At 39.1% G+C, this 15514-nt stretch overlaps 1 protein-coding gene across 14 annotated transcripts in view; it reads right to left on the bottom strand.

Annotated features, from left to right (window-relative positions):
- Positions 1-13035, bottom strand: part of AP1S2 (adaptor related protein complex 1 subunit sigma 2) — a 34739-nt gene extending 21704 nt beyond the window's left edge. For 4 of the 14 annotated variants that reach the window (XM_072614290.1, XM_072614295.1, XM_072614298.1 and 1 more), the window contains exons 1-2: positions 12022-12442; positions 9625-9803 (exon numbers count right to left, since the gene is read on the bottom strand). In XM_072614290.1, the coding sequence (XP_072470391.1) occupies positions 9625-9803 (179 nt within the window). In that variant the 5' untranslated portion in view covers positions 12022-12442. Of the gene's footprint in view, positions 1-9624; positions 9804-10159; positions 10253-11856; positions 12443-12552 lie in introns of those variants that run through there. The other 10 variants (XM_072614289.1, XM_072614296.1, XM_072614294.1 and 7 more) reach the window with 5 other exon arrangements.
- Between the last annotated feature and the right edge of the window lie 2479 nt (positions 13036-15514).

Genomic DNA, 15514 nt, shown 5'->3' with positions numbered 1-15514 from the left:
GATTTTTGTTGATATGAATACCTACTATGTTCCTTGTACCATTTCAAGCATATAGCTAAAAGTAAATCTCATTAGTTTTACATGCAGAATTTGCTGACATAAGCAAATCATGGCAAGGGAAAGAAAAATATGTTCAATTAAATCTAAAAAATTCAGTCTGTTTAAAATATTACATAGGGACTGTCATTAACAGGAAATGAAGAAGGGAAAGCATTTCCAATAGGAAGATGTTTGTATGAAAAACCAACAAAAATTTTAAAAAAATACAAAAAGAAGCTGGAAAAATTTCATGAGAAACATAGAACAAGTTTGTTTTTTAAATAAACATTCTGAATTTAATCCTAAAGCCAGATGCCACATATGACTTGTCAAGTTAACATCAATTTTTACTATAGCAGACACACCTAGTTGTCACCCAGGTACCTGGGAATTTGTAGCTTCTGGATGGAACTTCATTCACAAAGATGCTAAATCCCAGTTGCAAAGTGGCTTTCAAAAGGATTCTGAAATGATGGGCTAGTCAAAGAGGTCTTTATTATTTGAACAGACTACAAGACGCTTAATTAGACCATTTTCCAGCTCCACCCTGAGCAAGAACTTAATAGAATTCAAAGGAACATAAATAAAAACTCAGGTATTTCCCATCATTTCTGGGACCAAAAAGAGTTCTCATGGTCCCCTATAGCAGCAGACACCTTGTCTTGCCTGCACATTCTCTTTGTCCCACTGTTGTAATTTAAGTTCCAGATACATCAGCATTATATAAGTCATTCCTTTTTTGAGATGATATAATGTAGTGATATTCCTATATTCTTCCCCCTTGAATGAAAATTCAAAACTGTAGCACAAGTAAGCAAAAATTACTGAGGTCATTAAGGGTCTCAGGCCTGTGTTATTAAGTCATATAACTCATCAAATTGCTCTAATGAGAATTAAAATAGCATGAAAAGAAATTAATGTGGACTTGGGCTTGGGGAAAGAAACAGCTAAAAAAGAGGAGAATGGAAAATCATTTCAGTTGACAAGAATATGGGTAGAAAAATGTTTAAAAAATTAAGATTATTTTTAAATTGCTATGAATATTATCTAAATGTAAGTAACATACAAAAAAGGGCTTCATCATTTTGATGCTCAAGATTTCATACATATTTATAGTATCAGTTGTCATTATATATACGTATCTCTCCTTGTTACTCTCTCTACATGAAATTTTCTGAAAATGGTGAAGCTTATCTTGTACATTAGCTGGTTTTGGGTCATAAATATAATATCACCTCTACATTATATATTCTTTATGTTCATGTACTTAGAAAGAGCTGAGCTTGTGATAAATTGGAATGAGCTCTGGATTAGGAATCAGATGGCCAGTATTCGAATCTCAGCTTTACCACTTACTCTCTGTGTAATCATACAGAAATCATTTTCTCTCTCTAGGCCACACTTTCTCATCTGTATAAGGACAGTATAGTACTAGTTGGCCTCTAAGATGTGTTCCTTTAATCATGTAGTACTTTTACTTTCATATCTTATAGGAAAGCCCCTGAACCTTTCTGGTTCTCAACTTCCTTAAATATGGATAATCTCTAACGCTCCTTTTCAACTCTAAAATTCTATACTTTGTAAGTTGTTTTAAAATTTCAGTGATTCAATCCAATTAAACATTTATGACTGTTAAAAGTATCTATGTTTTAGGCTCTGTGGGGAGTGTTTACAACATGGCCCTGGTCCTCAAGAAACTTACCACAGAATAGGATAAAAACACACAAATTAAAATGTGCTTAAATGCATAGGAGGTTCACATAGGTGTTATGTATACCAGAAATCTCAAGAATAGAATAAAATACTTCTGAACTCTTTTTCCCTTGAGAGATGGAAAAAGGAGGGGGGAAATAGGGAAAAGAAGAATCAGTGAAAGCTTCAAGTTACTTTCTGATCTGGGTAAACATGCACCTGAGTGGACTAGAGATAACTAGATGGTGGGCAGTAGGGGACAGGGAACTGGAGGTGGATTCAGAAGACTTGAGTTTAAATCCTGACTTGGAAACTTAATAGTTGTTTGAATAAATCTATTTAAATCATTAACACTTCTGCTTCAGTTTCCTTCTGTGAACTAAAGGGGTTTGATTAGATGGCCTTTTAAGGTCCCTTCCAGCTCTAAATCAAAAAAGAAAATTAATGGTATTTTTTTATGATTCCTTCTAAGATACTGCAGCAGCTTCTCCCAAATGATGAATAGAAATACGTATACATACACAGACATCATATACACATATATCATTAAGATATATATATACATGCACACACATATACACACAAGAGTATGGGCAACATAAAAGAAGTTGGGAGGTTTCCTTACTGAATATCCTTTCCATGACATGGCTAAGTAAACTTTTTTTTTGGTTAACTGCTGGATGGTTCCAACTCCGAATTTGAACCACCAGGCCAGTCTGAATTCCAACCCAACCCAGATTTTGGCAATAACAGGCAGGATTAGACTAGGAGTAGAGGAACGACAATGCAGAAGTGAGCCATGAGTGGAAGCCCTGCAACTTCTGGCTTCCATGGTTTTGGCAGTACTTCTGGGTGTGCTGGCTACATACTATGAAGCATATACACTGAGCAGAAAAGATCAGAAAGGTAACTGTCAATCTTCATATAGAAACATATGTGAATGTACTCTGATGTCTTTAAAACCCAAGCCCTGAAGATAATAAATATTATTTGTCATTTGCTGAACTTGGGTAATTTCTAAATTTCATGGAGACAGTGATCTCCAAGACCAACTGTGGTTCCCTAGATGAAAATACTGGACTTAAGAATTATGCTGAAGGAACTATATGGAATTTTAGGAAACCATTTGGAATTATGCCAAGGGATTTTGAGGGGAAATTTTAACGTAAAGCACTGGGAGAAGCACTTGCAAGGACAATGTCTGAACTACTTCAGGACCCCAGAGAGTTTTAGAATTGGTGATAGGGAAAATGTGCCAAATGAACTGGAACTGAAGTACTGAGGAGGGGTATATCAATCTAAAAGGATGCACAGCTTCTGCTTTAGCTCCTGTGAATTTTAACTCTCTTTCCTTGGGACTTAAGGTCCCTGTGGTATAAGTCCCAACAAATAACCTAGGTATCCTCCCCTTTCCTAGCAGGAAGGGCAACTACATGTGTACGGCAGCTAAGGCACATGTACTGGAAGTTAACTCAGTTCCTAACAACGGCACCCATAGCAACAGTGTTCAGTTAATAGAGGCTGAGAGAAGGGAAGAGTACTGAGGCCTTAGCAGTGGCAGCACTGATTCTTTGGCACAACTTTGGCATAGGCCCCAGCACTGAAGGATAGCACTCAGGGCTCAACACAAGGGGTACCAAGACTCCTAGCTTAGGAAAATAGCATTGTCATTGCAGGACCTAGAAACAATAAGCAATGGCAGACAGTGGCATGCCTAGTGGCAGAGTACTGGCAAAAATAGGCCTAGCATAACTCTTTGCTTATAGTAACCCATGTTCCCAGTACAGTACCCAGTGGCTACTGGATAATCTCTTTCCTATAGAAGACAAAGAAAACCAAACAGTAGCCCTGTTAGAAGCTGGCTTTCTTTCTGAAAAAGTGTAGGTTTAAAGTGTCTACTTATCCTCCATGGAATGAGGGACATCTCCTTAGCAGAGTCTCAAAAGAAGAGCTTTAATAGCCTACCCCACATCCAAAGTGGTTTTAGGGAGAGGTCCTGGTTGGTGTCCCTGGGAACACTGAAAGCATGGTAGCACATGGAGATTCTCAAAATTGGTCCTGGAATTGACCCAGGCAGCATGCAACTCAACTACAGGTGACCTTGACCCAAAATGAGGATCAATAACTATGCCACAAGTGTCATCTGCTCTGTGACTCTGTTGTACTGTCCTTATTCATCTTCATTTACATCAGGAAACCCACTGTGACCTGAAAAGATTTGGTATCATTCATGAACACGTGGACCAGATCATTAAGATATAAAACTTTGTTCTTCTGAAGGAAAGAGTTGAAACGGGATTTCTGGTCTTCAGTCTCTGTGACATTTTCTGACTCTTTTAGGAGGCCATTTCCATGTTTGTTTCTGTATTCCTTCTCTAATGCTGTCTTCTTCATCTTCAAGGTTAGGGATGTCTAGCAAGAGCCCTAAATAAAAGTAAGTGGCAGAAGACCTTCTACAAGACCTTTAGGACTTAACCAACCAAGAATAGGGTGTGGTAAGAGCAATATTCTAAGGCTCTAGGTTATCCTTTCCTTAACAGGAATGGAAACCATCTGTGAGACTGAACTGACCAAGGCCCTGGCTGACAAGGTAGTTTCCTGGTGGCCTCAGTACAAGAACCAACATGAGGAGTCAGGGGCTCCTCCCTGAAGCTTAGACCAATACACCAGAACAGACAACGTAGAGGCAGGGAAATGTGCTCAAATCATTCCATGCTGTATGCTTACTGAATACTCTTTCTATGCTACAGCTAAATAAACTTCCTTTTATTAAGTGCTAGATTACAAGTCACATTCCATTCCATTCCTCAGTCAGGCCTAGACTATGCTATTCATGTCCCTAGTAAGCTTATAGTCTAAGAAATGTTAGGAAACATACAAATAACCATATTGTAAAATAACTCCTGATAAGTGCTAAAGACGAGCAAACAAGAGCTTACATGATGTAGAAAGAGATCAATATTAATTATGAAATGGTGATAAAACAGATGGCATTTGAACTAGTTTTAAAGGATGATAGTATTCAACAGGTAGAACCAGAGGAAAGGGTACTTCAGGTATAAGGAACACCATGAACAGAGAAGAAGAGGTCACGTGTGAGATGCGTAAGGGGGAAATCAAGTAGTTTATTTTTGGCTAGATGGGTGGACAATAATCAGAAGAGTAGAAAGAAAGGTCAGACCAGAATAAGGAGTCTGAATTTTATTAGGTAGACAACAGGGAGCCACTGAATGGCTTGGGGAAGAGTGACATGACTAAATTTATGCATTTAGATGACTCTCTCTCTCTCTGTCCCCAACCCCAATCCATCCCTCACAATGTTGCCAGAACAGAGAAGGAAAGACTAGTTAGGTTATTGCTTAAAACTGGCAGAAATGAGAGTCCAAAGTTGTTTAGTGGCAGTAATTATTGAATAAAAAAGCATTTATTAGTTACTATATGTAAAGTACTATGTATGCTAAGTACCAGGGTTACAAACATTAAAGCAAGACAGACCCTGCTCTCAAGGAGCTCACATTCTAATATGGAGACAACACATAAAATCAGATGAATTGGTCCGGTGGTCCTTAAAAGTGCAGCAGCAAAGAAAATGGACATCTTCTTTAATGATATTTCCATTAACAAGATATGTATTGCAAAGGTACTAGTGATAAGATTTGATAACTGACTGAATATGGGAAGTGAAGGAAAGAGAACAGGTAAAGTTAAAAGTAAGATTTCACACATCAAAGAGCAGATTTACAAACAGTACAACTGATAGAAATATTTGTAAAGTAAGTTTGGTTTTCATTCCAATCTAAGTTAAGTAACACTAGGAGAACTAATTTTCTCATTAAAATCATGTAATTCTTTTTGCCAAGAAACACAGCAGTGTATTGAAATGATTGCACTTGATTTGTGATCAGAAAATATGAGTTTTAGCCCTGTCTCCCAACGCTTGCCATGTCACTGACCATGGAAAAGTCAAAATCCCTCTCTAATCTTATTTCCTTATCCATATAAAAGGAAATCTACTTTAAGGGACTGCTGTGAGGAAATCAATTTATAATTATGTTATAATGAATATATTGATTATATTCACTATAATAACATATTATATTGAATAATGATTACTAGATTCTGATATAACATTTTAGGAAATATGTAAAAAGCCTTGTGCCTAAATACCTAAGAAGATCTAGATGCCAGTCTCACCTCTACTAGACATGTGTGTTTGAGCCAAGTCTCAATTTCCCTAAGCTTCAGTTTTCTCATCTGTATGATGGGAATAACAACTGTACCACTTCTCTCACAGGGTGGTTGTGAGAAAGCACTATGGAAATGTTATAGGTACTAATGTAACAATTTCATAATACTACAAAGATGCTGTCTTTTCCAAATTACTAGAAGTCACAGAATTGATGAAGTTCTAATATTGTGTTTCTGAATGTGTAGGTATTAGGATCATGAGAATCTACAGAATTTCAGGATATTCCAAGGCAGGAAGAGAGAGGAGAAAAAATATTTGCTGAACACAACAAAAAATAATCAATAAGCATTTATTAAAAGCAAATACTATGTGTCAGGTCCTCTGCTAGATACTGGGGATACCAATGATAAAATATATTCAAAATGACGTGAAAAAATATAATGAAAGAAAAACACAAAAAAGGACACAATGTGTTATGGTAAAGAAATTAGAATAAGCTCAAAAAGAGCAATTGTTATCAGTCCTTAATGCCTTTTTAAAAATTAAATTGAGTTTAGTACATTCACTTAGTGCATATATTTATTAATCTAAACCTGAAATAAAATCAGCAATAGATAAGTAAGGAAAAAAGGTATTGTTGAATATTTTTAGCACTGTAGATTAAGGCTTACTCTAATTACTGGCACTAAGTACATTTGAAAGTGCCTATTCTTATATTCAAAACACATGACTTCTTCACAGTCAGCTAAATATCAGCTGACTTTTGGTGAGTGCAGCTAAACTGTTCTCAATACCCACTGGTATTTCATTAATCTTTGTTGCTGAAGAAAATCAAAACAAAAATATTCCTTAGCCAATTCTCAAAATAAAATAATCTGGAGACGCATAAATTGAATTTAAATTTGACCTGACTTCAATTCAGTGATATTTCCATAATGCCACAACACAAACTAAATTTCCTTAAAAATGTCTGAACATGAGGAGATTTCAGGATGAAGGATACTGAGTAAAAGAAACAAGACTTACAGATCACTTGATGATAAGAATGACTCAGATCTTTGCATATTTGGTAGTTCATACCTTCCCAGGACTAAACTATTTTGATTTAGAAAGTCTTATTTCAGTTGAACTAGAGTAAACAATGACTCGCTAGAAATTGGGGGTAAGATAGAAAGACAGGAATATTATGCTGATGCAGGTGAATGGTACAGATGCCTAAACTAGGGTGGTAACAAAGAAAAGAAGGATGGATAGGAGGTGAATGTGGAGTTGCTTCTATTGTATTCCAATTCAGGAGTTACTTGAACTGTTGTATCATTAACAGAAACAGGTAATGGGGGATGGAAGGGAAGGAGAAGGAGAGAGGAAAATGAATGAATGAGACTTTGGCCAGTGAGTTTGAAACTGAAATATACAGATAAAGAAGTTTGCTCAATCAAACAGCTAGTCCACTAATAAAACTAGAACTGAGTTCAGTTCTTTTGTCCCACCATCTATCATTGTTTAGTTCTTCAACCTACCAACATTTTGCTTTTTAGATTCATGTAATAGATATTATAATATCCCACATCCAACTATTAGCTTATTCAGTTTCATAAACTTCTCAAATACATGGGCTATCTGGTGAATATAAAGGATTGAATCAATTTTCACACCACAGGCTACACATTCAATTGGATGCTTTCTCCCTAACTTTCAATAAAGTTATTATTAATAAGACCAAACTATCTGGAAAGCGCATTAAATTGGTATTAAAGAGACCTGAGTTCTTCATAACTTGGGCAAATCTCAACAATGTCATTCTATGAACATTTATTAAGGCACTATAGTAACCTAGGCCTGGTGATACAAAGACAAAAAAGAAACAACTTGTAGAGGTTTCAGTTTCCTCATCTGTACACTAAGTTGGGAGGCAGAAAGAATGGACTGGATGATTTCTAGGGTCCCTTCCATTTCAAAATTCTATTCTTTCTAAATAATACTGCTTACAAAAGGTCAGAACTGATCACTAAATCCAATTTTTACAAAATAATATGAATGCAGTTTTACTTTCCTCTAAATTCATCTACCACTAGTTTTGAATTGCTTTTTATACAATCTTAAATGCTTAAAAAAGAGAAGGAATGGAGAAAATTGATCTTTTTTCCCTTTCTGATTTCAAAACTTTATATTATCAGTTCTTTTTTTCCATATTACAAAATGTTTGTCTAATACTGAAATATTTCTTTTTTATTCTGCTCAGTAAAGTTATTTTACTTCATAAGAATGAAATTATTAAAGGAAAAGAAACAAGGTGAAATCAACACCCCAAATCAAAGTCTACAGATTAAAAATAATTTATTTCACAGTTATGAGAAATATTACTTTCGTTTCAATATAATTATACTACTATACTTTCCACAGAAGTAAATGTTACTATTAAAAAATATATTTCTCATCGTGTTATAAAGAGTAATTTTCAGTTGTTATTTCATAGAGATCAAACTTCAACATCTTCCTATGATGAAACTACTTCGTAACTCGCCACATTTTTGATATTGCAAAACGTGCATTAACTTTGTTAATAACAAAGTGGGCTTTGTCTCAAATAAACAAGAATTTTAAACATCAATATGACTGAAAAGGCTTAGATATAAGATGTGTGACAAAAATCAGTCTCAAATGATCAGCTTGCTTTTATGTCAAGTGCTGTAACTATAAACCCAAAAAGGTTCCGGCCTTCAATGAACTTACATTCTACGGGGGAGACAATATGCATGTGTCTAAGTATTGACAAAATACATAAAAGATTCTTTTTTCCCTCAGGAAATAGGAAGGGAGAAATGAGCAACCAGGCAGGGTTCAGGAAAGACACAATTTCAAGATGCAAAAGTGAGAAAAGTATGAACCCCAGGTATTTTGGGGGCTGGAAGAGACAGGTATGGAAGCAGGCCTTAAATAATGCTGTATGTAAGCAAAAGCAAGGCCAGTTTGACTGGACCTACCTACGGGTACATGAAAGAAGAACATGTATAATTAACCAGGAAAGGTAGGTTAGAGTCAGATTTTGAAAAGCTTTTTAAACACAAACCAGAGTTTAAATCTGATGCTCAGTATTTTAGTTACCTGTCTAGGCGAACCTCAGTGAAAATTATTATTCCAATTTTACTAACCAGATGACATTTTAAAAAATGCCTAAACTAAACAGTGTATACTAGTGGGTTCAAATCCCATTTTGGACATTTAATACCTATGTGATAATAAGCAAGGTATGTCTTTTCAAAAACCTCAATAAAATATAGGTAATAGTTGTCCTACCTACCTTAGAGGGTTGTTGAAGAAAAATAGCTTTGCAGCTCTTAAAATGCTATTTAAATGTGAGTAATGATTATTTACTTTTTCTAAAAGTTAATATGTATGAAGACTTAATAAATTTATAAATGAGTATACTCATCATTAAAGCTATTTTTAAGCTTTGAAAGAATCATCTATTAAAAGTATTTCCTGATTTGTCATTTCAATTCTGCATCAAAGGAGGCATATTATAGTTTACTTCATCTAAGGTTTCATCACTTTAAGTCTACTTTAAGAATTTCTAATTACAAAAGTGGTCTTCCTCTTTGTATAATTGTCCGTAAGTCACTTTTCATTCATATTTGACTACTATTATGAACTAAATAACATTTGGTCTCCTACTGCAACTTTCTGAAAAATGAAAATTATACCTTTTGTAGACAATCTTCAGATCTCGCCACTCCAAAAAACTGCACATTTTGGGTTTACGGGCTAAAACTGTTTGAACAAGTTCTCTTGTGATTTTTTTCTTTTCTTTGTCCGACAGTGGAACATACCATTTCTGGAGTCGGAGCTTTCCTTGACGACTAAAAAGCAACATAAACTGCATCTGGTAAAATAAACAAATCAAATCTTATTTTCAGATTCTACACACACTGAGATAAAGCTACATTTTTTCAATGTAGCTTTTAACAAGCTCCATTATAACAGAACAGAGAGAAAGTAAATTGATACATGATTATCATAATATCCACACTAAATTAAAAAATAAAAATAAATCATTCACAGAGCTGTCTCTCTCACACACACAAACTCAGAAATGCAATTGAAAATTTAAAAATTATTATAATTATGGTTAGAGCAGGAAACCATCACCTTTGATACGCTTTAAAGAGGCAAAGAATAACATGTTTTAGTAACATTTGATGTAGTCATATAAAACATGTTTGTTTTCTCTTATAATACCTTATTTGTCCCAACCGGATGGCACTTTTCAAGACAAATTAACATTTCAGTTGGTATCTTTTAACAGAAATAAAAATATGAAAGATCAACCATACTTTCAGACAAAATTTCTCTTCTCATATTCATTTTATAAAAATTCAAAACAACACACACTGTGCCAAACTGGGGCATGACTGTATTATCAAAATCAAAATCATATATACACAAATGCTACCTTTTAAAGTATTTGATATTTGTATGCTTAGTTAGGGTCTGCAAATAAAATTGTGACCATTTAAAAATTTATTATTTCAGGAAAACTTATTTTAGTTAAACTTGACTTTTAAACTACAAATAAGGAAATACTGAATAAATGAAATAACATATTTCATATGTAATTTTTCAATATCTTTTTTATAGTCGTGTTAACATTTCAAGTACAATTGTAATTCTGGATTTTTCCCCTAACATTCATAATATGCTGACTTTTTAAACATATTTCTTTATTGTGAAATGGGCCCTTTCTCGATTTTGTAAAAAATAATTTGCAAAATTATAAATAATCAAATATGTCTTACATTTTTGACTGGGTTAATCTTATTCAACCAATTAAAACCTAAGTCAATCCTCCCTCATTTAACAAAACACAGTCCAACAGTCCATACGCATTTATTAAACGCTTACTATGAGTCAAGTATTGGGCTAATAACATTAATACACTTTTCCACAGATCTCAAAGCTCCTCACAAAGGAGGACTGCAATATATTTATGAACCGCTTACTGTAGGTCAAGCACTACGCTAATGGAAATACTTTTCCAAGGATCTCAAAGCTCCTCCCAAACGAGGACGACACCACAACGTATTTATTAATTCAATCATTGGGCTAATAATACAAAGACTGTACACCTTTCCACGTAAAAGAAAACTGACGGACTCTGTCCAATCTCAAAGCGGCTGAAGAACTAGGAATAGAACGGATTCCATTTCCCCAGATCTTGTGTTATTGAGACGCAAAGTGCAGACTGCCCGCTGGAGGGAGGGGGAGCCCGTGGCCACAACTCCGACTTCTCACGTTGGATGAATCACTTATCCTCCCATAAGACGAGTTACCTGAAAATCTGGGGCTCTACCTGCCCGAGCCTCGGTGAAACCAACCCCCGGGACCTTAAATAAATACATAAGGCGAAAGGCAGAGGAAGAGTGCTTTCCAGGGGGCGGGCAGGGCTGCCTGTTAGACTGAGGATGGCCAAGACGCTCCTGGAGTCACAGCTCTCCTTTAGTCAGAAAAGACGCTCCAGGAGCGCCAGGCAGGGAGGGCGAGAGGGGAAGGGGAGAGACAATGGCCCGCGGCCGCGCTCCGTGCCCCTCGCGAGGACCCTACTTCCCCCTGCCCGGGTCCCCCGACTCGCCATCCCTGGGCAGGGAAAGTCCATTTCGGCCAGAGACAATCCATCTCCTCTGCCCGCCGGGAGAGGGCGAGCGGACAGAGGGGAATCCCCTCCTGCCGGGGGCGCCAGGAAAGGACCCCGAGTTAGGTAAAGCGACTCCGCTCGCTCCTCGCCACGAGTGCCCGAGACAACCCAAACACAACAATCCCCCCCAAAAGGGAGCAGGATTAAGTCATGCGTCCGCTCCCCATCTCTTCTCCGGGATGGAAGCTGGAGGGAGGCTTGAGGGGGTGCACCGTGTACCACCCCACCCCCCCTGACGGGTCACCTTAGGGGTGCGGTCCACGGGGAAGGGAGAAGACACTCCGGGAAGTCTCTGCTCGAGATCCACGCGCGCGCGCGACAGGAGACAATATTACGATGGGGGGGCGACACTTCTCCCCCCACGTGACAGCCGCTCCCACGAGGAGTCCCCCCCTACACACACACTTACTGTGGCCTCAGACGGGAGGGAAGCGCGGTGGCCGCCCGCAGCTCTCAGAGCCCGCAGCAGCCGCCAAGTGAAAAGCCCCCTCCGAGCGTCTGGGAGCCAAGCAGGCGGGGAGTGGGGAGAGGACAGAGGGAGAGGGGCGGGGGAGGCCCCGCCCAAGGGGCCGGCCGAGGGAGGAGCCCGGGGATTCGGGGCGGGGGCTGGAGAGAGGAGGCGGGGTGAGCGGAACCGGGATAACCGGTTCCCGGATCTCCCCCCTACACCACCAACCCCCGCCCCCCCCCCCGCCCCTCTGCAAAACGGGCGGGCTGCGCCACTCCGCCGTTGGGCGCCGGAAACGGGCGCACGTGACCCGGAAACGGCTTCGTGGACGGAGCCTGTCCCCCAGCAGTCCTCCCCCTCCCTCGCCTCTCACTGCCTAACCGGCGGGCGGCGCATGTGCGCGCTCTTTCCCTTCCCTCCTCTTCTCCCCTGGCCCTCCCTTCTCTCTCCCCGCCCTTCTGCTCCTCCTCCTTCCCCCCGCCCCAGTAGTACCATAACGCCGAGTAGGCTGAGTGCTGTACAGTTACTTGTACGGGCACTGACTGGGAAGAGATGAGGCAGCCTGCTGCTCAGGTTCAGAACCCCGCTGCTACTGAGCCTGCGCAGTAACGCAGTCCGCGGCCACGCGGAGGCGGGCTCATGCTCCCCGTCCTCCAGTCCGGGGCTTCGCTTGGAGCCGCGCGCTGGCTTGTTTGTTTCCTTCCCTGGTGGAGGGGCGGGGGTGGGGGGGAGCAGGTGGGGAAAAAAACCAAGCGACTAGCCATACTCCAAGCCGGGAGGCGGGGAAGGGAAGAAAGCGGCTCCCGAATGGTCTTCGGCGAGAGCTAGAGATGCACCCCAGCGTCCAGGCTGAGCGGGGTGCAGTGGGACGCGCGCACGTGCAGTGTAGCTTTCCTTAAAGTAGAATCGACCAAAGAAGCTTAGCTGATGATGGGCGGGAGGAAGGGAGGAAGCTGATGGATCACCAGGCGTTCTGCGAGGGAACCCAGCACTTAGGAACTTGTCCTGGGTCGGGCGTGACTACTAGGCGGGGCTCCAGGGATTGGGCGTGGGTGGAGGGGACCGAAGTGGGAGTGGTGTCTCCGAGGAGGGGAAGCAAGAGGGCTGGAAATGAAACAGCCGTTCGTCTGGCCTCCGTCCTTACTAAATAGAAAGCGAGGGGAACACCCTCCCCCGGCAAGTGGACATGCGATCTGTACCTGCCTTTTACGCTAGGTTTTGCTTGGTGGTTCTTAGTACAAGTCTAGGTGGGGGGTGGGGGAGATCACCCTCTCCGTGAGGTTCGTATTGCAGTGAGAATGCAGGAAAAGTCCCGGGCCGGCGGCGCCGTGGGGTGCCCCGGGTGATCTCAGCTCCTCCGGGCGCACGTTTGCTATTTCCTGTGTGAAGGGGATCAGCCGAATTCCCAGTTCGGTCTATGTATCTGCTTGTAGTTGAGGAAGTTTCCTTTCCACAAATTCGGTGGTGGGAACCCTCCCTCTGTGCCTCCCCCTTTGTGACCACTGTCCTCTGCTAGGATGTGTTGTTAACCCGTGGACGGGTACACCCATCTGCATGTGCCTTTTTTATTCCCGGTAGTCAGAGGAGATTCTTCTTTTAGCAAAACATCCTGAGTTATCTACCTTCAAATATAAAAATCATTAGTAATACTTCTGACACGTTGGGGAAGAATAAACGTGGTTTTTTTTGTGCGTGTAGATACATTTGTAGGTCTATGAAAATAAGAAAATGGCATTTGTAGATGAAAATAGTCTAACCATTACATAACCTTTTTATACCACTGAAACAATGGCTTATTAAATCCTAATAGCCAAACACAACTGCAAACAACCCAGCAATTATAAGGGGTAGTGCCATTTAAAAAATATGGTCTTCTATTGGCAAGAATAAAGAACACAATTTAAAGAAGCAGATGGTCTTTTCAGTAGATTGTGTGTAGTTCATTCCCTAGTCACAATATTAATTGCTAATTGTGCAGTCACTGTGAAGGCTGTAAGCACTAGTTTGTTAGTAATTAACCGCTTGCCTTTAGATCCAAAGGTTTCCAAATTGTGGGCTTTTATAAAATACATGTTTCATCCCTCTAAACATCGTATTTATTTGTCAGGTCATTAAGGTATATTTTCTACTCATCAACTTTAACTGGAAAAAAAATCTCACTAAAAATTCTTTCAGAAATCATTTTATCTCCTTGCCATGAACTCAAAGTAGTTGGTGTTTCTCAAATAGCTAGAGTTTTTTCATTTAAAGTGCAAAATTTTAATGTTAAATTCTCAATGAGAATATAATGGGATAGGGGTTCTATTTAGTTGTAACTCTTGGGGGGAAAGTCATGATAAATTGATTACAATAGGTCAGGGGTTGTATTAGGAACCTAATTCTAGAGCATCTCTCAGAAGTGTTATAAAAATATTATTTAGAAATGACTAAACTTCACATAATCAGCTATGACTTAAAATATTGGAGGGCATAAATCTTAAGTAGGTATACAGAGTGTGGTAGTTGACAAATTTAAAACACTGTGTTTTACTTCTCTTAATCTAATGAACAAAACTATTAGAAGGGACTAAATATTCAATAAACATGCACCCTTGAATAGATTTCCTTAGAGGTATACCCTATTTAAATGTGCTCTACTATGAACTGGTGTAAAATAAAGTAAGAACCAAGGGGGAAATTTCAAAATGACCACAGCTATAAAAATGGGAAAATAAAAAACGTGAATGAGATGTAATTATAATGGCTAAAGAACCCTGAGGAATTGTGGGATACTGCATATGCTGTTGAGCATATTTGATGTGTTAGTTTTACTGAACTTTTTTTTTCTCGTTCTATTTTTATTCTTTGTTAAAAAAGATTTTTGGGGGGTGTCTTGGGAAATAAGTGTTAGGTAAAAGCAAGAGATTAAAAGTTCATTAAAAAAATAATTAAAACTATCCAGTGGGAATCAGTGTTTAGTCAGGTTACATTCAGTATACAAGAGGGTTTTCATTTGTTTTCCAACTCTGTGTTCAAGGATAATGTTCTTCCTTTCAAAGAACTGGTTCAGTTGGATGGCTGTTAATGAATGGAATCATTATATGAGAATTCTCATAGCCTCTCAAGTTTTTAACACTGAGATAGAGAAATGTATAAAATAATAGCGATTCTGAAAACCTGGAGCAGCTAAGTGACACAGTGGCTAGTACATACACTGGCTTCTGGATAAGTTCAAATATGGCCTCAGACACTGAATAGCTGTGTGACCCTAGGCAAGTCACTTAACCCTGTTTACCTCAGTTCCTCATCTGTAAAAATGAGCTGGAGAAGGAAATAGCAAACCATTCCAGGACCTTTGCCAAAAAAAGCCCAAAGTAGGGTCATAAGGAATTGAACATGACTAAAACAGCACAACAATAACAGAATTTGGAAAACTAGAGAAATGTATGTAATTATGTAGCCCTGAATCCTTTAA

Source organism: Notamacropus eugenii, chromosome 5, assembly GCF_028372415.1.
Source record: "Notamacropus eugenii isolate mMacEug1 chromosome 5, mMacEug1.pri_v2, whole genome shotgun sequence".
Lineage (NCBI taxonomy): Eukaryota > Metazoa > Chordata > Mammalia > Diprotodontia > Macropodidae > Notamacropus > Notamacropus eugenii.
This window is presented reverse-complemented; position numbering and strand designations above follow the sequence as displayed.